Raw genomic sequence first — 25,121 nt, 5'->3', positions numbered from 1 at the left:
TTTTTATCACCTGTGTACGTCAAGTACTGTAGAAGTTGAAAGTAAGCATGCCCGTGGACATCTGGACAACTGTTTTGATTGATTCCAATGGGCTCTCTGGCCTATTGTTGTTTATAATAATTTGCATATATAGTTCTGGAGTTTTAAAAAAGTGGGTTTTTTGGGGGTTTTTTTGTTGTTGTTTTTTTTTGTCCAGACAAACTACACACTCCTTGGGCTTTGGAATAAGTTACCTTAAATTACGTTTTTCAAATATCTACCATATGTTTATATCAGTAGAGTTTTCTTGAACTCAGATCCTTTGTATCCTTTTTCTAAACCAAAGGACCTGTTTATTAAAGAGATGGTCTTATATAATCATTTTTTTGATGCATATTTCTTTTCTACAGCTTGTGCCCCAATTAGTTCGTATTCTAAAGAACCTCATTATGTCCGGATATTCCCCAGAACATGATGTTTCTGGTATCAGTGACCCTTTTTTGCAGGTAAGTTTGAAAACACATTTTGAGTATCTCTAAATTGAATGCTTTTTGGGGGATGGGGCGGGTCATGGGGCTTGAACTCTGGCCTGGGCATTGTCCCTGAGCTCATTAGCTGAAGCCCACCACTCTACCCCCTGGGCCTGGGTGCTGTCTTTGAGCTCTACGGCTCAAGGCTACCACCCTACCCTGGAGCCACAGCCCCACTTCACTTGATTAATTGGAGATAAGAGTCTCTAGGGTATTGTGTAACTGCCCAGGCTGGCTTTGCCCAGGGTGGCTTTGAACTGTGATCCTCACATCTCAGCCTCCTCAGTAGTTAGGATTACAGGCATGAGCCACTGCGCCCAGCTTGAATGGCTTTTGAATAGATCATTTCTTTTCTCTTTAGTTTGTACTGGGTAGGAATTTGGTAGTTACTAATTTAGTTGTATTAATGAGTAGACACGGTTCTCCATTTATTAGATTAATAAGCTGGAAGTTCTAATAGTCAAAATTAATTGTTCCTTACTTGATTATCAGTGTAATAGGTCTTTGCAGGTTGCATTTTGTGAGTTAATAAAGGTGGGTAGGTTGTCCAGTAATTTCATTAGCTATAGAAATCTACTTAGCTTCCAAAATTCTTTTAAAATTCTTCTGTTTGATTTTTTTTTTTGTACTGTTTCTCTGGGGAACTAAGTTTATTTAAGTTACTTAAATTTCATACCAAGTCAGGTCCCTTTTTGCCATGCATAATTTGTTGCTGCTTCTCATGTTTTGTACATTAGGTACGAATCTTACGGTTATTAAGAATTTTAGGACGAAATGATGATGACTCAAGTGAAGCTATGAATGATATATTAGCACAGGTGAGTTTCCACAACTTGGATTGTAGCATATGGAATGATTGTGGTTACTAGTTGAAGCAAATTTTGTTTTGTCTTCTTGTTGCTGTTGGTGTTTTACTTTTTTGTTTTTGGTCAATCATGGGGCTTGAATCTGGGCCAGGGCACTGTCCTTGAGCTTAAGACTACTGCTTTACTACTTTGAGCAGCAGCACTACATCTGGGTTTCTGATGGTTAATTGGAGATAAGAGTCTCGCAGATCTCAGCCTATTGAATCACTAGGGTTACAGGTCTGGCTAGTTTTTGGAAATGTCTGTTGTTACTGCTGGATAATATCTTATCATTTCTACCTTATCTCCTGTTTTTCCAGGTTGCCACTAATACAGAGACTAGTAAAAATGTAGGAAATGCTATTCTTTATGAAACGGTTTTGACTATCATGGATATTAAATCAGAGAGTGGACTACGAGTAAGTCTTTATAGATATTTTCTCCCTCCTGATATTTTATTGAGAATGATTACTTTGGACTTTGGAAATAGATTCCGTTTGGAACTTGGCTTTACTATGAAGGAATAATGTAAAATTTACAATGATATATTTTCTGTATGTGAAACACCATTTCTTTCCCAATGAAAGCTTAACACTGATTATGATAATTATATTTGTAAGAAAGTGGGTGTAATTAGATATTGTTAATGTTGAAACATTTCATATTGTTACTTAGGGCTTTGAGTTGTATTCATTATTTCAAAGAATACAGACGTAATGTTTGAGTGATTTTTAGAAATTTTTGTGCCAATTCTAGGGCTTGAACTCAGGGCCTGGGCACTGACCTTGAGCTTTTGTATTCAAGGGTAGCAGTCTACCACTTGAGCCATAGCTCCCCTTCTGGCTCTTCTAGTAGTTAGAGATAACAGTCTCATGGATTTTCCTGTTTAGACTGGCTTTGAACTGTGGTTCTTAGCCTCCTGAGTAGGTAGGATTATAGGCATGAGCCACTGCCACTTGGCTTGTGAATTTCTTTATGTTTAGGAATGAACATGTACAATTAGAAAATCAAGTAGTACCATAGGTACACAGGGTAAAAAATGTCTACCTTATAGCTTTCCTGTGTAGTTTTCCCTTTCAGTTCTCTTTCCAGAATGAAGCTCAATTTTTGAGATATTATAGCCATATTCAGATGTGTCTGTAGATGCATACTTACTCATTTTCTTTTTGTCACTTTTAATAAACTTTTGTTTAAAATAATTTTAGACTTAGTTGCAAAAATAATTTCCACACATATTGGACTCTTAATCTAGCTTTACCTAATGTTAAGATCTTGCAAAATTAAGCATCTGTTATTATGATCAAGAAATTAATACTGACTCTATATTATTAATTTGTTTTCTTTCTTTTTTTTTTTTTTTTTTTTGCCAGTCCTAGGCTTGAGTTCAGGGTCTGAGCACTGTCCTTGGACTTTCTCAAGGTTAGAGCTCTACCACTTGAGCCTCAGCACCACTTCCGGCTTTTTTCTATGTATGTGGTACCAAGGAATTGAACCTGGGTCTTCGTGCATGCTAGGCAAGCACTCTACCACTAGGCCAAACTCCTGGCCCTTTCTCTTTTTCTTTTCCTCTTCTCTTCTCTTCTCTTCTCTTCTCTTCTCTTTTCTCTCCCTCTTTCTCTCCCCCCTTCCTTCCTTTCTTTCTTTTCTTTCCTTTGTCATGGGCCTTGAACTCTGGGTTTGGGCTCTGTCCCTGAGCTCTTCAGCTCAAGGCTACTGCCTAACCCTGGAGCCACAGCGCCACTTCCAATTTTCTAGTGGTTAGCTAGAGATTAGATTCTCACAGACTTTAGTGCCTGGATTGGCTTTGAACTGCGATCCTCAGATCTCAGCTTTCTGAGTAGCTTAATTGGTTTTCTAGTGTCTTTTGTTGTTCGTGGAGCAAGTCTACAATTCCACATTATGTTTTTCATGTCTCCTTAAGTCTCCTCTAATCTATGACATTCCTTCCTCAGTCTTTTGTCTTTTAGTATGACTGACACATTTATTACTGTTATTATTATTATTATTATTACTGTTATTGTTAGTAGTAGGTTTTTGGTCGGTTATGAGACTTGAACTCTGGGCTTGGGCATTATCCCTGGGCTCTTCAGCTCAAGGCTATCACTCTACCCCTGAACCACAGTGCCACTTTCGATTTTCTGGTGGTTAATTGGAGATAAGAGGCTCACAGACTTTGGTACCTGGGCTGGCTTTGAGCCTCAGTCCTCAGATATCAGCCTCCCGAGTAGCTAGGATTACAGGTGTGAGCCACTGGCACCTGGGACCTAGTATTTTAACTACTGTCCTTGGGCTAGGCTTTCTCAAGACTAGTGCTCTACCACTTGAGCCACAGCACCATTTCTTGCCACCCCCCCCCCATCCCCCCACCAGTCCTGGGGCTTGAACTCAGAGTCTGAGCACTGCCCTTGGGCTTTCCTCAAGGTTAGTGCTCTATCACTTTAGCCACAGCACCTCTTTTTAGCTTTTTCTATGTATGTTGTACCAAGGAATTGAATCCTGGTCTTCATGCATTCTAGGCAAGCACTCTACTGCTAGGTCTAACTCCTCGCCCATTTTCCGACTTTTCTATGTATACCACGGAGGAATTGAACTCCAGTCTTCGTTCATGCTAGCCAAGCACTCTACCACTAGGACAAACTCTTGGCTCACTATTGATAGACTTCCCCATCAATTTTGTTATTCACTAGAAGCTCTGGCCTGCAGTATTTAGGAGGGTGATTTTTTTTTTTCGTCTTCTGGTAATTATGTGTGCTGGTACAAAAGTTTATACCCAGACTTTGAGTTCTTAATTGATTTTCTTACTCTCAGCTGGGGCTATACCACTTCAGTTATACTTCTAGTCCAGTATTTTACTGGACTAGATGGAGTTTTACAGACTTTTTTCCCCGTAGCTGACTTGGAGCTAAGATCCGAGCTAAGATCCTCTAGATCATAGCTTCCTGAGTATTTAGAATGACAGACTTGAGCCATCAGCTGGCTCTAGAATGAGCCTGCCTGCCTGCCTTCCTTCCTTCCTTTTTTTCTTTTTTCATTGCCTATTGGTCATCAGCTTAATTTCAGCACTTCTTCCAACTGAAAGCATCCTGTCCTTTGGTTGGTTCTCTTGGCTGAACAGGCCATCTTGAAGCTATCCAGGTATCCATTAAAAGTTAGTGCATCAGAACTAAATGGTACAATGAAATTCGAAGGAATTTAAAGGTTGTATGTCAAGAAATGTGTGAATGGACTAATTGTATTTTTGTGATGTTGAAACTTTTTAGCATAATCTAGCAATTACTATTGAAACAGAATATGATTTTTTTACAGATTCATATTTTTATTTTTTTCTAGCAGTCTATAGATAAAGTACTACCTTGGTTCTATTAGAGGCTGGGAATTGACTTCTTAGGAAACAATATTGTCATTTAATTTTTTAACGTATACCATTTGTCTTTAGGTTCTAGCCATAAATATTCTGGGCCGTTTCTTATTGAACAATGACAAAAATATTAGGTAAGTCAGTTGAACAAGATCTTACATATTGAGCATTATAAACATATTATCAAATGTGGTTTTACTCAAGTAGTATATATGTACACATGTATGTGTATGCGATGATGCATATGCATGTGTGTGTATATATATATATATAAATGTGATACATGAGAACTTTCCAAAATGTTAGCTTTAATTTTTTTTTTATTTTTTTTTTTTTTGTGGGTCATGAGGCTTGAACTCTGGACCTGGGTGCTGTCCCTGAGCTCTTCAGCTCAAGGCTTCCTCCCTACCCTTGGACCTGGGCATTGTCCCTGAGCTCTTCAGCTCAAGGCTGCTGCCCTACCTTTGAGCCAGGCCCCACTTCCTGTTTTCTAGAGGTTAATTGGAGATGAGTCTCAGGTCCTTTATTGCCCAGGCTGGCTTTGAACCTCAGTCCTCAGATCTCAGTCTCCTGAGTAGCTAGGATTTTAGGCGAGAGACACCATCTCGCTTAATCTGTTTTTGTTTTTTGTTTTTAAATAGCTTTTGCCCCCAAGGCAAAACCTACACTTCTGGCTTTTTGGTGGTTAATTAGTAATAGCAGTCTCAATTTCTTGCCTGCTGTTATTTTCTAATCAGGATTTTTTTTTCTTTTTAATCATGGTAATCATAGAAATGAAAATAAACCTGTGACACTAAATTATATTCTAAAAATATTTTTAAACACTGGATTTTAAACATAATTTTTATGAGCAGTTTAGTTCCAATATCAAATAAAATACAGAAGGCTCAAGTAGTAAAATTAAAATAATTTCCTCTTGCATTTTTCAGGATAAGCCAGCCTGAAAATAACGCCTGCTTGTTTTACTTTTCTGTTTGAAAGGTTTTGAAATACTTGAGTCAGGTTTAAAAGCTTAAATGGTCTTTTAGTCAAAAGCTTTCTGCTTGCTGTATTCTGTGCTAGAAAACTTAATGTGTGTGTTCTCCCATCCTTTGGACATTTTTATTATTTAGACAGAGTAAAGGTCCTAAGTGTACTTTTTTTTTTTGCCAGTCCTGAAGCTTGAACTCAGGGCCTGGGTGCTGTCCCTGAGCCTCTTGGTGCTCAAGAGTAATACTCTACCACTGTGGGTCAGAGTACCATGTCCAGTTTTCTGGTGGTTAATTGGAGATAAGAATCTCCAATTTTGTCCATGCTGTCTTCGAACTCTGATCTTCGATTTCACCCTCCTGAGTAGCTAAGATTACAGGAGTGAGCCATTGGGCTGACTACATTTTAACTGTACTTTTGAAACTTTGTTTCATTTAGATATGTAGCACTGACATCTTTGTTGAAGACTGTACAAACAGATCATAATGCTGTACAGAGGCACAGAAGCACAATTGTGGACTGTCTAAAAGATTTAGATGTCTCAATAAAACGGTAACAAGTTGTTTTTCAGTTCAGTTTTTCTGTTACATGAAGTGAGAAAAATCAGAGTATTAATTGTTCTGTGGACTACCTTAGTTGATAGTTTGCACTGGTTTTGATAGAAGAATGTTGGCATTTATATATTTAGTCACTATGTTCGTGGATGAATTCTCTCCAGAGTAGATCCTGCCTTCGTAAGGATTGACAAGAGCAGTTTAGGCCAATTAGGTGACCAGGAGGAAATAAATATACAAGAGCATTCTGAAGTTGTCTTGGTTCTTTGGTAAACATAACAGGTCCAAATAAGCAATTAAGTAAGTATAGGTACTATGTTCTGTGTGCTGGAGGATGAAAATAAGGAGTGATCCATCGGCTAAGTGTCTCAACACAATGCTGAAACTCAAATTACTGACAGCACACATTTTCCATAGTACTTGTAACATAAGGTACTGGATGCAAATGTGTTAGAATACTGTTAGAATACTGCTAGGCGGCCAAGAGCACACTCAAAAGGCATAAATTCCCCTCAATGTAATAATTTTTTAGAACTGTAGATATTTGTAAGACCCAGCTATGGTTAGTTTCAGTGAACTTTGGTTGTGTTCAAATTCAGAACAAAGATTTAAAATGGTCTCTGAAGCCATTCTGTTAACAAGCATTTATTGATATCCAGGTTTTTTGTTGTTGTTTGTTTGCACAGAACAGTTTAACACTATTTGGAGATAAGAGTCTCATAAACTTTTCTGCCCAGCCTGTCTTTGAACTGAAATTCTCAGATTTCAACGTCCTGAGTAGCTAGAATTACAGGTGTGAGCCATGGGTACTCAGTTTGAGGTTTTTGAAAAAAAGTGTTGTCATGATTGAGAATATCAGAACTTTGATTATACACAAATAAATCTTCTTGGTTATATAACTTCCAAAGATTGAAATTACAAGGTTGGGCAAAGACTGTAATATGTCTGTTAGTACTTTTGGTATTCAGAGGGATACCAGGATCATTGTTTAATTCTCACTGTAATTTTTTTTTAATCTTTTCCTCTGCAAGGCGTGCAATGGAATTGAGTTTTGCTCTGGTAAATGGAAATAATATCCGAGGCATGATGAAGGAATTACTTTATTTTCTGGATTCATGTGAGCCAGAATTTAAAGCTGACTGTGCATCTGGAATCTTTCTTGCTGCAGAAAAGTAAGATTTAGGTTTTACTAGTAAAAGGAGCTTGGAGAGTTTTGAAAGCATCTTTAAACATGGGGAAAAGGCTGTAAACATTAAAAAAAAAACATAACATTTTAGGTTCTGAATTAGGTAGTTATATATGAGAAAAATAGTATAGCCAGCATTTAAGTCTGCTGAAATTAAACAAAATCCCACTTGTAATTTCCTCTTATAGCTTGTCCTTTAACCTTGTGATACTGTTACTGTATTTCAATTAGATGTTCTATGTCGAACTTGAAGCAGGAAATACCTCAAGATTTCAGTAGTATGATTATTCTTTCCACTCTGAATTTAAGGAAATGAGTTCTCAGTCCTGGAGTTGTCTGGGTCAGGGAAATGTCTCCTTTCTTCTTATATTTATACTGTGAGTATATGTATTTGTTTTCTGAGAAACTAGAACAAAGTTCCATTTCTCAGTTCATCTACTTCTATTTCAGTATTAGGGAAAATACCTGAATATTTCATCATCTTTTGAAATGGTGATTGCTGACAGGTTAGATGTTCAAATGTTAGTTCACCAGGGAACCTAGGAAAGACAAGGACAAATGGAATTTTTGAACAAAATCACTGGAGAGGGGGTTTTTGAAAAAAATCACTGAATACAGTACAGTTTACTAGTTTCAACTTTTCTACCCTTGTCTTTATTTTTTCAGGTATGCACCTTCTAAACGATGGCATATAGACACAATTATGCGTGTTCTGACAACGGTAAGTAGCTTCTTAATTACCTATGCAAAGTACTCGGATATATATGGCGGAGGGGGGGGGGGGGAGGCGGGAAATGAGCCAGATAAAGCCCTTGTTCTCAAGAGCCTATGTTGAAGTGGGAGAGATTGAAAATTCATGGAAAAATATGTAACTTAAGTGCTATGATAAAAGCCTAAAACAGCATTAAAGCAAGTTAGGGTGGGATATATAGAAACTGGTCTTTTCTTTTCTTTTTGTTGGTCATGGGCTTGAACTCTGGGCCTAGGCCCTGTTGCTAAACTCTTCAGCTCACTGCTAGAGCTCTACCACTTGAATCACAGTGCCATTTCCAGTTTTCTGGTGATTAATTTGGGATAAGAGCCTCATGGACTTTTGTGCACAGGCTAGCTTTGAACTACGGTCATCAGATCTCAACCACCTGAGTAGCTAGGATTGCAGGAGTGGTCCTGGTTTGGCCAATTGTTTTATATGGAATAATGATAGCAGGTCTCAGAGGAGGTAAATTTTGAGTAATACCATTGATGAAGTGAGGAACAAGCCAGGTAGAGACCTTGGAGAAGAGTATACTAATCAGATGGAACAATGAGCACTCAGACCCGACATGGCAGTAGGCTTGGTTTGTTTGGACAGCTGGGAAACCTTTATCCTTCCCAGGGCCATTTGAATGTTTATAATGTTATTGTCAAGCCATACAAAATGATCAGTATAGGCAAATAGTCATGAGTATAGCCAACAAGAAGCATACAAGACATATATGTGTCCATCATATACTAAATAATTTCAATGGGCCTCTGACATTTCCTGCCCCTGGTAGAATGTGCTATTTTTCTACTGTTAATACATTTATCACCTCTTCCTTTCCCAGAGTAACATACTGAAGTTTGCCTGTATCATTTCTTTTGGTCAGTTGTGGTGCCTGAAGTCTAGGCCTGGGCACTATCTCTGAGCTCTTCAGATCAAGACTACCGCACTACCACTTGAGTCACAACACCACTTCCAGTTTTCTGGTTAATTGGAGATAAGAGTCTCATGGACTTTAGTGCCTATGCTGGCTTTCAACTGTGATCCTCATTTCTTAGCCTCCTGAGTAGCTACGATTGCAGGCATGAGCTACCAGTGCCCAGCTGCCTATAGGATTTTTAACATGAAGGCCAGGGAGTGGTGGTTTTAGTTAAATTTTCAGTGAATGTACTTTGTAAAATTTTGAAATTTGAGGCCAGGAATTTGAACTAGTGATAGAGTGCTTGCCTAGCATGCACAAAAACCTGGGTTCAATTACTTGGTACCTCATACACAGAAAAAGCTGAAGTAGCGCTGTAGGTCAAGTGGTAGACAGCCTTGAGAAAGCCCAAGGACAGTGCTCAGGCCCTGAGTTCAAGCTGCAGGACTGGCCCCACCCCCCAAAATACAGTTTAAAAAATGAATTTCCCAGTTTGGTTTTTTTTTTTTTTTGGCCAGTCCTGGGCTTGAGCTCAGGGCCTGAGCACTGTCCTTGGACTTTCTCAAGGCTAGAACTCTACCACTTGAGCCTCAGCACCACTTCTGGCTTTTTTCTATGTATGTGGTACCGAGGAATCGAACCCGGGTCTTCATGCATGCTAGGCAAGCACTTTAACCACTAGGCCAATCTCCTGGCCCATGAATTTCCCAGTTTTAAGTAGGAAAAAAGTGCTTTCTTTATATATGCACACATGTACATATGTGCATACATATATGTGTATATATAAGTACACCTGTATGTACACCCATGTTTACATGTGCACATTTTGTGTATATATACATATATAAACATATACATATATATTCTTTATACATTTGTTATTATAATAGTAATTATTATTTTTAGGGGGTGCTTGAAATCAGGGCCTAGGTACTGTCTCTAAGCTTCTGTGCTCAAAAGGCTACTACTCTTACCACTTGAGCCACAGCTTCATTTCCAGGTTTTTGGTGGTTAATTAGAGATGAGTCTCATGGACTTTTCTGCCTGGGCTGGCATCCAGTTGCAGTCCTCAAGTGTTGGCTTTCTGTGTAGCTAGGATTACAGATATGCCTAGCTACTCTTAAAAATTTGAACCCTTAGCTTAGTTGCCATTGGCTCACGCCTGTAATCTTAACTGCTCAAGAGGCTGAGATCTGAGAATCACGGTTCAAAGCCAGTCTAGTCAGGTAAGTCTTTAAGACTTGTATCTCTAATTTACCACCAGAAAACTGGAAGTGGGGCTGTGGTTCAAAATGGTGGGGTGCTAGCCTTGTACAAAAGAACTCAGGACTAGCACCCAGTACCTGAGTTCAAGCCCCATAAATGACAAAAGAAAAGAAATTGAGCTGGGCGTGGTGGCTCATACCTATAATCCTAGCTACTCAGTAGGCTGAGATCTGAGGATCAAGGTTCAAAGCCAGCCTGGGCACAAAAGGACCTGAGACTTTTTTTTTCTTTTTCATATATTTTTATTGTAATTAATAGAAGGGTTACATTATATTCACCAGATAGAAGGTGCATTACTTCACATACATTGATACCCTTTCTCATGTCTAGGTCCCCATTTCCTTCCCCCCACCCCCGGACCTGAGACTTTTTATCTCCAGTTAACCTCTAGAAAACAGGAAGTGGGGCTTGGCTCAAGGGTAGGGCAAAATCCTTGAGCTGAGGAACTCAGGGACAATGCCCAGGACCAGGGGTAGGGCCATAGCCTTGAGCTGAAGAGCTCAGGAACGGTGCCCAGGCCGAGTTCAAGCCCCATGACCCACCAAAAAAAAAAAAAGAAAGAAAGAAAAAAGAAAAGAAATTGGACCTTTTATTATTTGTCTTTAATTTGATTTTGTGGTGGTTAATTGGAGTCTCACAGACTTTCATGCCCAGCTAGCTTTGAACCACAGTCCTCAGATCTGAGCCTTCATAGTAGTGAGGGTTACAGGTATGAGCCACCAGTGCCCAGCTAGACAAGGTTTTTGAATATTAGATTTTTTTTCTTTTCGGTTGGTTGTGGGGCTAGAATTTGGCCTTGGCACTGTCCCTAAGCTCTTCAGCGCAAGGCTAGTATTCTACTACTTAGAGCCACAGCACCATTTCTGATTTTTCTGGTGGATAATTGGAAATAAGAATCTCAGAGACTTTTACACACCCAGGCTGGCTTTGAACCCAGAGCCTCAGATTTCAGCCTTCTGAGTAGCTAGGATTATAGGCATGAGCCACTGGTGCCTGGCTTAAAGTTTAAGGATTTTTAAAGTTGAGGATTTTCTTATTATTTTCATTTTAAGAATAGTTGGTAGAATGGGCTGGAAAGTAGATGAAATTGGAAATCATATGTTGTATAAGATAGGCCAAGTTAAAAAAGTTCATGTTTTTGCTTATGTGGAAGCTTTAGACCTAAAAATCAATTGAACGGGGAACTGTCTGGAGGGGAGAAACTATTGGGAAGGAGAAGAAAAGGGTGCTAGAGGGAGAACACGATCTAAGTGTACAATAAATACTCTTTGCATAGCACATGTATTATATCAATATATGTGTGTGTATACATATGAAGATGATAATGAAACCTACTAAATACTGTTTGTAAAAAGTAAAGGAGAAGTGGGGACTAAGAGTATAATCGATGGGTGAATTAGATCAAAGTACATTGCATATGTGTATTGATGCTGCTGTAATTTATACTAATATTTAAACAAAATGTTGATAAAAATGTTTGTTACCATTGCTATATTTTTCTAGTGATAACTAGGTATTTCCTTTTAGGCAGGAAGTTATGTTCGTGATGATGCAGTCCCCAATTTGATCCAGTTAATAACCAATAGTGTGGAGATGCATGCTTATACCGTCCAGCGCTTATACAAAGCAATTCTTGGTGATTATTCTCAAGTAAGTACTTTATTTGCTTTCTACTTGGAAAAACCTTCTGTTTATTTCATTTGTTTGTTTCTTTATTTTTATTGGTTGTGTGGGGCTTGAACTTTGAGCGTGGGTGCTGTCCCTGAGCTCTTCAGCTCAAGGCTACCACTTTACCACTTTGAGCCACAGCGCCACTTCCAGTTTTCTGGTGGTTAATTGGAGATAAAAGTTTTATGGACTTCTGTGCCTGGGCTGACTTTGAACCACGATCTTCAGATCTCAGCCTCCTCAGTGGCAAGGATTATGGGTGTGAGCCAATGGTGCCTGGCCTTCTGTTTACTTTCTGATATACCACTGTTTTTAACACTGTACATGTACTCCTTTCCTTTATAATTAAATGATCTATGCTTGTCATTAAGTATTTTTGGCAAAATTGAAGTCCTTGACTTTTCTTTCGACAGCAACCTTTGGTGCAAGTAGCTGCATGGTGTATAGGTGAATATGGTGATCTTCTTGTCTCTGGCCAATGTGAAGAAGAAGAACCTGTTCAGGTACCCTTTGTTAGTTTCGGTTAAGGAAGGGAGAAAAGTATTTTGGGTCGTGGGAAAGTAGTGTTTTTAATGGGGAGTTGAAATTCATGCTTTGAAAGCTATTTTAAGTAGTACCAGAATTATGTTAGGAAACACGCTAGTTTTGGATATGGACCATTGTGAGAGATTGAAACATTAATGGAGATCAATCGTAAGGTGTATACAGCCTTGGGTTCAATTCCTAGCACTAAAAATAAAATCTACAAATATTTTAGGCTTATCTCCCTAGCAAGCTGAATTATTTATTCTCTTACTATGGCGCTGATGAGTAAGAAGTCAGGCGTATTCCTTTTTTTTTTTTAAATTAAAGAATTTATTAATGTTGTTTTTTTTTTTTTTTTTTTTTTTTTTTTTTTTTTTTTTTTTGCCAGTCCTGGGCTTGAGCTCAAGGTCTGAGCACTGTCCTTGGACTTTCTCAAGGCTAGAGCTCTACCACGTGAGCCTCAGCACCACTTCCGGCTTTTTTGTATGTATGTGGTGCCGAGGAATCGAACCCGGGTCTTCATGCATGCTAGGCAAGCACTTTAACCACTAGGCCAAACTCCCGGCCCTAATGTTGATTTTTACATCATATTTTAAATGACAAGTTTAACAAACAAGTGTTCAAGGAGGGAATCCCTATTTACAATCACTGGGACTTAGTATTTAGAACTTAATCAAAATTAGGCTAAGGGTTTGTATGTTATAGAAATGTATTTCTTTTTTAATGTGCTCATTAAAGGACCTATTTCAGAAAGTTATGGTAACACCCTTTAAACTTCTCAGATTTTTCTTTGTAATTCTTTTGCCCCTTAAAACTATTATATGTTTCAGTCTTCACTCTTTTCTCTCTCTCATTTTTGGGACTGAGTGCTGTCTCTTAGCTTTTATGCTCAAAGCTAGCGCTCTAGCTCATCGTGGTGGCTCACATCTGTAATCCTTACTACTAAGGAGGCTGAGATTTGAGGATTGTGGTTCAAAGTCAGCACAGGCACTAAAGAACGTGACTCTTGTCTCCAATTAATCACTAAAAAACAAAAATGGCAAGTGGGGCTGTGGCTCAAGGGTAAAGCAGGAGCCTTGAGCTAAAGAATTAAGGGACAGGGCCGAGAATTTGGCCTAGTGGAAGAGTGCTTGCCTAGCATGCATAAAGACCCAGGTTCGATTCCTCGATTCCTCGGCACCACATACATAGAAAAAAGCCAGAAGTGATGCTGTGGCTCAAGGGTAGAGCTCTAACTTTTAGAAAAGTCCAAGGACAGTGCTCAGGCCCTGTGTTCAAGCCCCATAACTAGCCAAAAAAATAAAATAAAATAAATTAGAAGTGAGAGTTCTCGTGGATTTAAAAAAAAAAGAATTCAGGTACAGCACCCAGGCCCAAGTGTAAGGGCATTAGCCCTAAGCTGAAATGCTCAGGAACAGCGCCCAGGCCCAGAGTTCAAGCCCCATGACCGGACCCTTCCTCCTCACCAAAAAAAAAAAAAAAAAAATAAGCTAACATTCTACCACTTGAGCCACTGCTCTACTTTGGGATTTTTCTGGTCTATTTGGAAATAGATCTAACAGACTTTCCTGTCTCAGCCTTCTGATTAGTTAGGATTATGGGAGTCAGCCACTGGTGTTTGTTTAGGGCTCCACTTTTGACTGGTGGGCTAGCAAAGTGCAGGCTATATTTAAGGCTCTTGTGATGGGTAGCAGTATCCTAACTTTATTCAGATGTTTAGTGTGACCATTAATTCTGTGTGTTCTTTTTTCCCCTTCATTTTTGTTCCTAGGTAACAGAGGATGAAGTCTTGGATATTTTAGAAAGTGTATTAATCTCTAATATGTCCACCTCTGTGACAAGAGGTTATGCTCTCACTGCCATTATGAAGCTTTCTACTCGATTCACCTGCACTGTAAAGTGAGTATTGAAGAAAAGTACACTGAATAGGTTGTTTCATAATTAAAAATGGCTTATTAGGGTTGGACTGTAGCTTAGTAGTAGAGAGCTGGCTTAGCATGCATGAGGTCCTGGCTTTACTTCCCAGCCAAACACACATACACATATATGTGTGTGCTCACATATTTAAAAATGGTTTATTGTGGAAAATTTCAAATATAGAGAGCAGCAGAGAAAATAGAATGATTGTTTTCTTAGTCTACTTATTTTCACAAGGATCAATTCATACCTAATTCTTACTTAATATGTACTTTCCCCTCATTCCATCTTATCAGGGATTTTTGAAGCTAAAAAGTTAAGAATTATTTCTTAAGCTTTAAAAAGAGAAAGAAGCTGTTTTCCATATAAAAGTTTTGGGTAGGGCCCAGGATCGTAGCCTAGTGGTAGAGTACGCGCATAGTATGCACAAAGCCCTGGGTTCCATTCCTCAGTACCACATACTCAGATAAAGCCAGACTGTGGCTCAAGTGGCAGAGTGCTAGGCTTGAGCAAAAAGTGTCCAAGAACAGTGTCCAGGCCCTGAGTTCAAGCCAGGACTAGCAAAAAAAGAAAAATTGGTCTATTATAATATTTTGAGTGATCTGAATAGGAATAAAACCTTGAGTGTTCTGATGATTAAATCTTTACAGTGATTCTCTCCCTCCCCTCACCCCCCACGTTTTCTTTTTGTTGGTCTGGGGCTTGACCTCAGGGTCTGGGTGCTGTCTTTGTGCTTTTTTGCTCAAGGTTAGCACTCTTTTTTTTTTTTTTTTTTTGCCAGTCCTGGGCTTGAGCTCAGGGTCTGAGCACTGTCCTTGGACTTTCTCAAGGCTAGCACTCTACCACTTGAGCCTCAGCACCACTTCCAGCTTATTTTTTTTTTTTTTTTGCCAGTCCTGGGCTTGAGCTCAGGGCCTGAGCACTGTCCTTGGACTTTCTCAAGGCTAGCACTCTACCACTTGAGCCTCAGCACCACTTCCAGCTTTTTTCTATGTATGTGGTACCGAGGAATCGAACCCAGGTCTTCGTGCATATTAGGCAAGCACTCTACCACTAGGCCAAACTCCCAGCCAAGGTTAGCACTCTTACATTTTGAACTACAGCTCCAATTCTGGAATACTTAACAGAAGTCGAACATAATTATAATAGAAAAATAGAGAATGTTGATTGAATGAAGACAAAGGATGTTTTGTTTTTGAAAAACTATGTAAGTTATGATAAATATTAAAACTTTTAGTCAAGCTGGGCGCTGCTGGCTCATACCTAACAACTGCTCAGAAAACTGAGATCTGAGGATCATGGTTCAAAGCCTGTCCAGAAAGGAAAGTCTGTGAGATTCTTATCTCTTATTAACCACCAGAAAACCAGAAGTGGAGCTATATCTCAAAGTGATAGAGTACTATCCTTGAGCAGAAGAGTTCATGGACAGCGCCCAAGTCCTGAGTTCAAGCCTCATAATAGATTAAAAAAAAAGTGACCAGAGATTAAATGTGATTTAAACGTTCATTCTTGTTTAGAATTTCCTCTTCGGTATTGTATTTTATTTATCATTTTATTCCACAGCCGAATTAAAAAAGTGGTTTCCATCTATGGAAGCAGCATTGATGTGGAGCTCCAGCAGAGGGCAGTAGAATATAATGCACTTTTTAAGAAATATGACCACATGAGGTGAGCAAAAGAAACTAAGCACCTTTAGCATCTTCATTAAATTATCTCAATAATCCCTACAGGAGAGTCAGTCTATGTGCTGTATCTAATTAGTTCTTATTACTTGAATGTTTCTGTCCCATTTTGTATTTTGCCTACCCACTAACATGTACATTTTTTATGTTCTGCTGTTTCATTTCCATTTCCCCTTTGACATATAAAGTTTGTTTCATTTTCCAGTTCATTTGGAAACAGAGTAAGGGTCGTGTTACTGTTTTTTGTTTTTTGTTTTTGTAAGAGATAATTTCATTCATATCCTAATACTGTTAATATTTTGGGTCGGTAGCTTCATCTTTTTTTTTCCTTCTATTAGGCAATATCTTTTATTATTTGTCTTTTTTTTCAACTATAGAGACTCACTATTCAGATCAGCCTGGCCTTGAATTTGCAATATTCCTGCTTCAAATGTTAGGATTATAGAACTGTGTCATATAGCTAGAATATTTAAACAAAATTATTATTATAAATTAGTGATCTACAGAGACAGCCAAAATCTTACCCACTTGATTTGAGACTATTAATATGTGTTGATTTGCATCTTATCTCATTCTAGTATTGAAATACATGTTTAGGAATGTAGGTGAACATTTATATTTATTCATGGGTTTTTTCATATCCCTAATTCAGTCATCAAGAATTTAGATCTGTTCTTCTAATGTTATAATTTTGGGAGGGAATATAAGATGGCTCTCCATGTTAGATTTCAAAATTGTTACTAATTATTGTTTGAGGTAGGAAATATAGGTTAACTGCCTAGAATTTAACCACTTCAGATTCTTCTAGGTCTGCCCTACTGGAGAGGATGCCTGTCATGGAAAAAGTGACCACAAATGGCCCTACTGACATTGTGCAGACAAATGGGGAGACGGAACCAGCTCCATTAGAGACTAAACCACCACCCTCTGGGCCCCAGCCCACCAGCCAGGTAGTCTTTCACTTGTTTGTGTAGGGTTCCTGGTGATCCAGTAGTCAAGAGTAAATTAGCTAAATTCCTTAAATATTTTGAATTACTTGATGATTACCTTTTTTTTTTTTTTTGCCAGTCCTACAGCTTGAACTCAGGGTCTGAGCACTGTCCTAGGGCTTTCTCAGGGCTAGAGCCCTACCACTTGAGCCACAGCACCACTTCTGACTTTTTCTATGTATGTGGTATTGAGGAATCAAACCCGGGTCTTCATGCATGCTAGGCAAGCGCTCTATCACTAGGCCAAACTCCCGGCCCCTTTCTTATTTTTAAGAATTGAAGAACTTCGTGGCATACCTAGCTTAAATAACTAATGACTTGAGTTATTTCCTTGTTTAGGCCAATGATTTATTGGATTTGTTGGGAGGAAATGACATAACACCTGTTATTCCAACTGCACCTACAAGCAAACCTGCTTCTGCTGGTGGAGAACTTCTTGATTTGCTGGGAGATATCACCCTTACAGGTGAGGCCACACGAAAGCTATTTAATGCTTGGGTATATATAGAGAGTTTTGGTGAAAAGTAATGCTGAACGCTGACTTTCCTGCAGATGAAGATAAAAGTGTCTAAATGTAAAGAAAAGATAAGCGTCTATGGGCTTTTTTTTTTCCCCCTGCAGGGGCAGGGAGTGGGGCACAGGCAGTGTGCTACTGGGGTTTGACTCAGGGCCTTGGCACTTATTAGGCAGGTACTTTACCATTGGAGCCATGCCTACAATACAAAACAGAATTTTTACCAACATATAGGATATAAGCTGCTATGCTCATTCACTAAAGATAATTCATAAAGATTGCCTTAGGGTAGCTTTCTTTTTGGGCGGATAAATTACTCATAATATTTTTTACATAGAAAGGACTTTTAGGCTTACAAAGAATGTATCCCAAGTTACCTATGCCTTTAGTTAATGTCTCAAGACAATTTTTCTAAGTCTCTATTTATGTTTAGTTTTCAATGTCTTTGGCCATTCATGGTGAGATGTTGAGTTACTGCCTACTTTTTTTCTTCTTCCTTTCTTCTCACCCTTGCTGTCACTAAACCAAAGGAGAAAATACTTATAATTATAACTCAAATAATGTTTCATTTGTGAACCTGCTTTTGAGGTTTTTCTTTATATTCTGGAAGACATTTGTAATTGATGTCTTAAGTGATATTATGAAACTCCAGTGTCTGAGAGTATCACTGTAGTTTCTTGTTATCCTGAGTTGCAGTGTAAAAAGTATAACTGGAAAAGTGTATTTAAAAGTAAAATGGTGGGCCAGGAGTTTGGCCTAGTGGTAGAGTGCTTGCCTAGCATGCATGAAGACCTGGGTTCAATTCCTTGGTATCATATACCCACATACATAGAAAAAGCAGGAAATGGTCCTGTGGCTCAAATGGTAGAGTGCTAGCCTTGAGGAAGCCCAAGGACAGTGCTCAGGCCCTGAGTTTTGCCCCAGGACTGGCAAAAACAAAGCAAAACAAAACAATAAAAGTAAAATGGCAGGTTACAGCATTAATGACCTTGAGCAGAACATGCCTTAGGAATAAGGATGCTGATCGGTCAGTTAGGCTAAATGATTTTTGACTAAATGATGTTTCCCTAATATACTAAGAGCTTATGATTTGTATCTATATTTTAGCAAAATTTCAAAATGTTGCTTATATGCTTTTTAGTAATTTACAAATAGTCAATTTCAAATCCTCAAATATTAAAGGTATGATTGATACGTGAAAAAGCAGGATAATACAGTCTTTATAATTTTAAATTATTAGGGACTTAATTTTTATTTTTTTTTTTGTGATTGGTTGTGAGGTTTAAACCGAGGGGCCTGGGTACTATCCCTCAGCTTCTTTGTGTTCAAGGCTAGCACTCTATCATTCAAACTACAGCTCCATTTTCTGGCTTCTTTGTAATTTAGTGGAGACAAGAGTCTCAAAGACTGGATTGACTGGGCTTGCCTCAAACTTTGATCCTCTCAAATCTCAGCTTCCTGGGCAACAAGGATCACAGGCGTGAGCCACCAGTGCTCGGCTGGTGATGCACACTTGTAGTCAGCCATTGGGCAGCTGAGGTAGGAGGATGTGAATTTCAAGCCAACTGTGTCACCTAGTAAGACTTTTTCTTTAAAAAATGCTAAACAAAAAGAATGTGTACTATTTCTTATTAGTTATTTGCGGTTGGATATTTGTTTTTAGAATTTTCTTATGTAATTGCTTCATGTAATTGCTTCAATAAAGTGCATTAATTTGTATTTAATTTGGATTACTTTTATAGACTAAAGTACTTTCATCTTTATGAGTCTGGTTAAATTAAGGATCTTTTTTAAGAGGACTGCTTTCTCATTGCATGACATAGAGGGAGACTTGGTGGTGTGTTTTAACTATTTCCTCAGTTTACTTGGCTTTCAGTTTCACTCTGTAGTCACATGCATCATATATATATATATATATATATATACACACACACACACACATATATATATATATATATATATTTTTTTTTTTTTTTACCAGTTCTGGGGCTTGAACTCAGGGCCTGAGCACTGTCCTTGAACTTTTTTCAAGGCTAGAGCTCTACCACTTGAGCCACAGCATCACTTCCGGGTGTTTTCTATGTATGTTGTACCAAGGAATCGAACCCTACCTTTTGCACTTGCTAGGCAAGCATTCTACCACTAGGCCAACCTCCCAGCCCCTGCTTTCCTTTTTTACTGTATCTTTTAAACACATCTCCCCAACTTTCTTAGTATTTTTAAGGTTAGAAGTTTTTAATTTTAGCTAGGCGCGGTTCCTCACATGCCCGTAATCCCAGGTACTCAGGAGGCTGAGATCTGAGGATCGCATTTCAAAGCCAGCCCCACATTTCAAAGTCAGCCCAGTCACTAAAATCCATGAAACTTATCTCTAGTTAACCACTAGAAAAACGGAAGTGGCACTGTGGCTCAGGGAGTAGGACAGTAGCCTTGAGCAAAAGAACTCAGGGACAGGGCCTAGCCCCAGAGTTTAAGCCATGGTCAACCAAAAAAAAAAAAAGGTTTTGCATTTTAGATTTTTGAATCCACCTGATAATTGCACTTTATTGAACAGTGATTAAATATAGTATGTATTTTTTGAGAGTTTGAAACAGTGATTTTCTGCTGTTCCCCTTAACTGTTTACTTGTACACGAGAGAAAGGATAAAACTTCAGAGTTGAGGTCCTATACGTTGTTCATATGTCTTAGGCAAACTCTGATTTTCTCTAAGAATACATGTGATATTTTTTCATTTTTGTTAGTTATGGGGATTGAACTCTCAGCCTGGGCACTGTCCCTGAACCCTTCAGCTCCAGGCTAGCTCTCTACCACTTGAGTGACAGTGCCACTTGCAGTTTTCTGGTGGTTAATTGGAGCTAAGGGTCTCATGGACTTTCATGCTGGCTTTGAACTATGATCTCAGCCTCCTGATAGCTAGGATTACAGGCATGAGCCACTGGTGCCAGGCCTATTTCTGATACTTTAATCCTACAGTTTATCCATTGTTCTTATGATAAACATTTGTTCCCCCAGTAATTCAATGTTAGAAATTGTCTTGCTATGATACCTTTGTACAAGCTCTCCCTGTACACATCCAAGATTTAATCAGAAGCACTCCTAGTTAGCCCTGGGCTTATTCGTATAATCCTAGCTATTCAAGAGGGTGAGATCTTAGGATCAAGGTTTGAAGTTAGCCTGTGCAGGAAAGTCTGAGATTCTTATCTCCAATTAAACATAAAAAAAAAAAGTTGTAAGTGTAGCTGAGGCTCGAGTGGTAGAGCACTAACCTTAAGCAACAGGCTCAGGCACAGTGCCCAGGTTCTGAATTGGAATCCTAGCCATTGATCTACTTGGGGCTTTTTGGTGGTTACTTGGAGTCTTGGATAGGAGTCTCGGATTTTTTTTGCCTGAACTGGCTTCAAACCACAATCCTTAGATATCAGCCTTCTGAATAGCTAGGATTATAGGCATGAGACATCTTTGCCTGGTCTCTGATAGGCACTGTCCCTGAGCTGTTTTTGCACAAGGCTAGTGCTCTATCACTTTGAGCCACAGCCCTCCTCCTGTTTTTTCTGGTGGTTAATTAGTTAAGAGTCTAATAGACTCTCCTGACTGTGCTGGCTGTGCAATCCTCAGATCTCAAACTCCTGTGTAGTTAGGATTACAGGTGTAAGTAGCCATCATCCAACTTGATGGGATTTTTTAATGGTCAAAATGTGCCAGTCCTGGGGCTTGAACTCAGGGCCTGGGCACTGTCCTTGGACACATTTTTGCTCAAGGCTAGTACTCTGCCACTTGAGCCACAGTGCTACTTCCGGCTCTTTCTGTGCATGTGGTATGGAGGAATTGAACCCAGGGCTTCGCGTATGCTAGGCGAGCACTCTACCACTAGGCTGCTGGCCCTGCCCCTAGTCTATGTTTTTTTTTTTTTTATGATTTTTTTTTGTTTGCTTATTTGTTTTGGGTTTTTTTTTTTGGGGGGGGGGTTGTAGGGCTTGAACTCTGGGCCTGGACACTGCCTCTGAGCTCTTCACCTCAAGGCTACCACCCTACCCCTTGAGACACAGTGGCACTTCTGGCTTTCTAGTGGTTAATTTGAGATAAAAGTCTCATGGACTTTAGTGCCTGGGCTGGCTTTGAACTGTGATCCTCAGATCTCAGCCTCCTGAGTAGCTAGAGTTACAGGGGTGAGCCACCACGCCCAGCTGATCTATGCTTTTTGAATGTTGCTTACAGAATCCTTTCCTTAACCTGAGATCATTGTAATATTTTATGTTTTCTTACTTAGCTTTGACACACCAGCTAAGGCTGATTTTTCCATTGGAATATTTCTTTTAGGTGCTCCAGCTACTGCTCCTACTCCTGCCTCAGTTCCACAGATATCCCAGCCTCCTTTCTTGTTGGATGGGCTTTCATCACAGCCTCTCTTCAATGACATTGCTACAGGTACAGTTATTGTTACTACCATCATGGAACACTGAGCCAGGAGAGATGGTTGAGAAAAGGAAGTAACAATTCCCAAGCATTAGTCTGACAGAGTAAACTACATCTGATCTTGTACTTTCCCAGGTATACCCCCCATCACCGCATACAGTAAGAATGGCTTGAAGATAGAATTCACCTTTGAACGGTCAAACACCAACCCCAGTGTAACAGTGATAACGATACAGGCCTCCAACAGCACAGAGCTAGACATGACAGACTTTGTTTTCCAGGCTGCAGTACCAAAGGTACTATAACTTCTTTTGTCCTTTAAAAAAGATTGATTACAGGCTCTTGGTTTGTTTTTATTTTTCGTGTATGTGAAGCGTGCAGTTTGGAGATTAAATTTGTATGTTTAACTTTTAACAATACCGAAACTGATAGTTCACTGAAGGATATTACTTTCAGTGAGTAAGGTTTACTTGTCTCCACATTTGTTTGTTTGTTTGTTTATTCCAGTCCTGGGGCTTGAACTCACGGCCTGGGATGTGTCCCTGAGTTTCTTTTGCTCAAGGCTGGCACTCTTAATACTTGATCCATAGCACCACTTCTGGCCATTTTCTGCTTATGTGGTACTGAGGAATCAAACTCAGGGTTTCATGCATGCTAGATAAGCATTCTGCCACTAAGCCACATTCCCAGCCCTTGTCTTCAGATATTCTTGTTAGTATTTTGAAGGAGAAAGAAAGAAAATTCTAATAATGAGAAAAGAAAGTTCTAGAAAATAGACATTATATAGCACTAAGGATTTAAAAACTCATAAGCTAATGTAGAATTAAATGTTAATTAAGATTCTGGATTTTGTTGGCTAATAGCCTCTGGTCACTAAATGAGAATTAAATTTTTTCTTGATAGTGCTGAGGCTCAAGTGGTGGAGCTCTAGCCATTCTTTGCCAACTACTGGTTTAGATTGAGTTTGCTCAGTTTTTGCAATGACGTGTGAAGTGTGGCATTCAAGTGACACACTTTTAGGAATTGAAAATTTTTATTTGTAGTTACTGCTAATTTTCTACTTTCTTTGCTTAAAATTTTTTGGAACTGGAATGATGTAGATATTTTTTAAAAAGTAATGTGAAGTGATTAAGATCCAAAAATGAATTCTAATGCTGTTGTTTGGATTTTGATACTAGTTATATGATATGAAGCAATCACTTAGTGTCTGTGCCTCAGCTTCCTTACAGTGTGAAGAGTGATAATAAGAACTACTTCCTAGATAATCTACTTCCCAGGATTACAAATCTCAGAATTAGAGTGTGTGTGTGTGTGTGTGTGTGTGTGTGTGTGTGTGTGTGTACGTGTACGCATGTGCCAGGAACTAATGAAAGCACTTTCTATGTTTTTAGTGCTCAGTAAGTATTAGCTATTGTAGCCTCGTGGTTTTTAAATTTTTAATTGTTATTATAAAGGTGATACACAGAGGGAGGTTATAGTTATATAAGTGAGGTAATGAATAAATTTCTTTTTGGACAGTGTCAGTCAACCTAGGTATTTTACTTGTTCCTTAAAAAACTGTTCTAGCAGCATCACCTTTTCCATCAGCATGCCTTATTTTGGTGTTCTGTTGTGTACAGCATTATGGTAATATGTTTTGAAAATTGAAACGTCACATTTCATAGATACTACTATGTAGTTTTCATTTTTTTAAATTATTTTTATTATTTTTATTTTTTGCCAGTTGTGGGCTTGAGCTCAGGGCCTGAGCACTGTCCTTGGACTTTCTCAAAGCTAGAGCTCTACCACTTGAGCCTCAGCACCACTTTGGCTTTTTTTCTATGTATGTGGTACCAAGGAATCGAACCCGGGTCTTTAAGCACTCTTTGTCTCTGAAATTGTTCTTGTTGAATGAGCCAGCCTATTTTCCTTGTTATTAGTCCTTAAAATAATGATATAAGGGGGCTGGGAGTTTGGCCTAGTGGTTAAAGTGTTTGCCTAGCATGCATGAAGACCCAGGTTCGATTCCTTGGTACCACATACATAGAAAAAAGCCGGAAGTGGTGCTGAGGCTCAAGTGGTAGAGCTCTAGCCTTGAGAAAGTCCAAGGACAGTGCTCAGGCCCTGAGCTCAAGCCCAGGACTGGCAAAAAAAAAAAAAAATGATATAAGTTAAAGTTGATATCTTAAATTTAATGCAATATGGTGGTAATGAATAACATTTTAATTTACATAATTCATTCCAATAAAATTATGATCAAGACCCCACATAATGGTTATTTCTATGAGGTTGAATATTTGCATGCAGCTTTTGACTTTAGAGAGTACTTCTGTGTCTGTCACTGTCTTTCTCTCTTGGATAAAGTGTTTTAAATCCCAGTATATATAACAGCTACTGTGTATAATAATATTCTAACTTGCTGATAGCAGTTTTATCCCTCATCTTTGTTAACAAAATAAAATTCTTCAGTAGTCAACAAATAAGGGTGTTTGGCTCATCCAGCTTTTTTGCCATCTAGGCTCATTCTACATGTACTTTTCCTGTGTCTGCCTTAGAGCAATCCTGATATGTTCCACTTACATATTAACAAGCTGGCTCTTTCAGGTCTTTGCCTCTCATAGAGGGAGGCATTGACCCATTCTAGATTAGGCAGGCTTTAGAAAACAAAAAGTTCAAGTCTTTGGGGCCTAGTTATCTGTCTTCCAATTACACAAAAGCATAAAGTCCTGTTGTTGATGACTTGTATGTTGATTTGTTATTTTTGGAAAAATTGGTTTGCTATTTTTGGAAAAATTTTCTCTTGTTTTCTCTCTGGCTTTTTTTTTTTCCTTAGAAGAAGAAACACACACACACACACACACCACCACCACGCACCTCCTTTTTTTTCCTGTATGGTTGATCAGTTACTAAATGAAGGTGCCAGGACAAGAATTGGTCACTATTTGAAAAGTAGTAAAAGAGCAGAGACTTGTTTCAAGTGTTCATGATCAAAGACCTAATACAGAGTTTTTACAAATTCAATTTGTGACAGTTGTACTTATACACTATCGATTTCTGATGTCTGAAAAATAAATAAATAGTGCAA

At 38.8% G+C, this 25,121-nt stretch overlaps 1 protein-coding gene and 1 non-coding gene across 2 annotated transcripts in view; both read left to right on the top strand.

The window, feature by feature from the left end:
* Positions 1–25,121, top strand: part of Ap1g1 (adaptor related protein complex 1 subunit gamma 1) — a 68,245-nt gene that overhangs the window by 38,032 nt on the left and 5,092 nt on the right. The window contains exons 7-21 of the mRNA XM_090357326.1: positions 390–485; positions 1,247–1,327; positions 1,675–1,773; positions 4,791–4,846; positions 6,120–6,233; positions 7,267–7,407; positions 8,088–8,142; positions 11,876–11,998; positions 12,430–12,519; positions 14,313–14,440; positions 16,022–16,126; positions 16,949–17,090; positions 17,469–17,595; positions 21,962–22,069; positions 22,193–22,353. Coding sequence (XP_090213452.1) covers positions 390–485; positions 1,247–1,327; positions 1,675–1,773; positions 4,791–4,846; positions 6,120–6,233; positions 7,267–7,407; positions 8,088–8,142; positions 11,876–11,998; positions 12,430–12,519; positions 14,313–14,440; positions 16,022–16,126; positions 16,949–17,090; positions 17,469–17,595; positions 21,962–22,069; positions 22,193–22,353 — 1,626 coding nt within the window. The remainder of the gene's footprint in view (positions 1–389; positions 486–1,246; positions 1,328–1,674; positions 1,774–4,790; positions 4,847–6,119; positions 6,234–7,266; positions 7,408–8,087; positions 8,143–11,875; positions 11,999–12,429; positions 12,520–14,312; positions 14,441–16,021; positions 16,127–16,948; positions 17,091–17,468; positions 17,596–21,961; positions 22,070–22,192; positions 22,354–25,121) is intronic.
* On the top strand, positions 6,557–6,642 carry LOC150046908 (small nucleolar RNA SNORD71). The gene has a single exon (XR_016539589.1). It is a non-coding gene; the product is annotated as a small nucleolar RNA SNORD71 (small nucleolar RNA).

The sequence above is a fragment of the Megascapheus bottae genome, chromosome 24, assembly GCF_031878675.1.
Source record: "Megascapheus bottae isolate mThoBot1 chromosome 24, mThoBot2.hap1, whole genome shotgun sequence".
Classification (NCBI taxonomy): domain Eukaryota; kingdom Metazoa; phylum Chordata; class Mammalia; order Rodentia; family Geomyidae; genus Megascapheus; species Megascapheus bottae.
The sequence above is the reverse complement of the archived record's forward strand: the minus strand, read 5'-3'. Positions and strand labels throughout refer to the sequence as shown.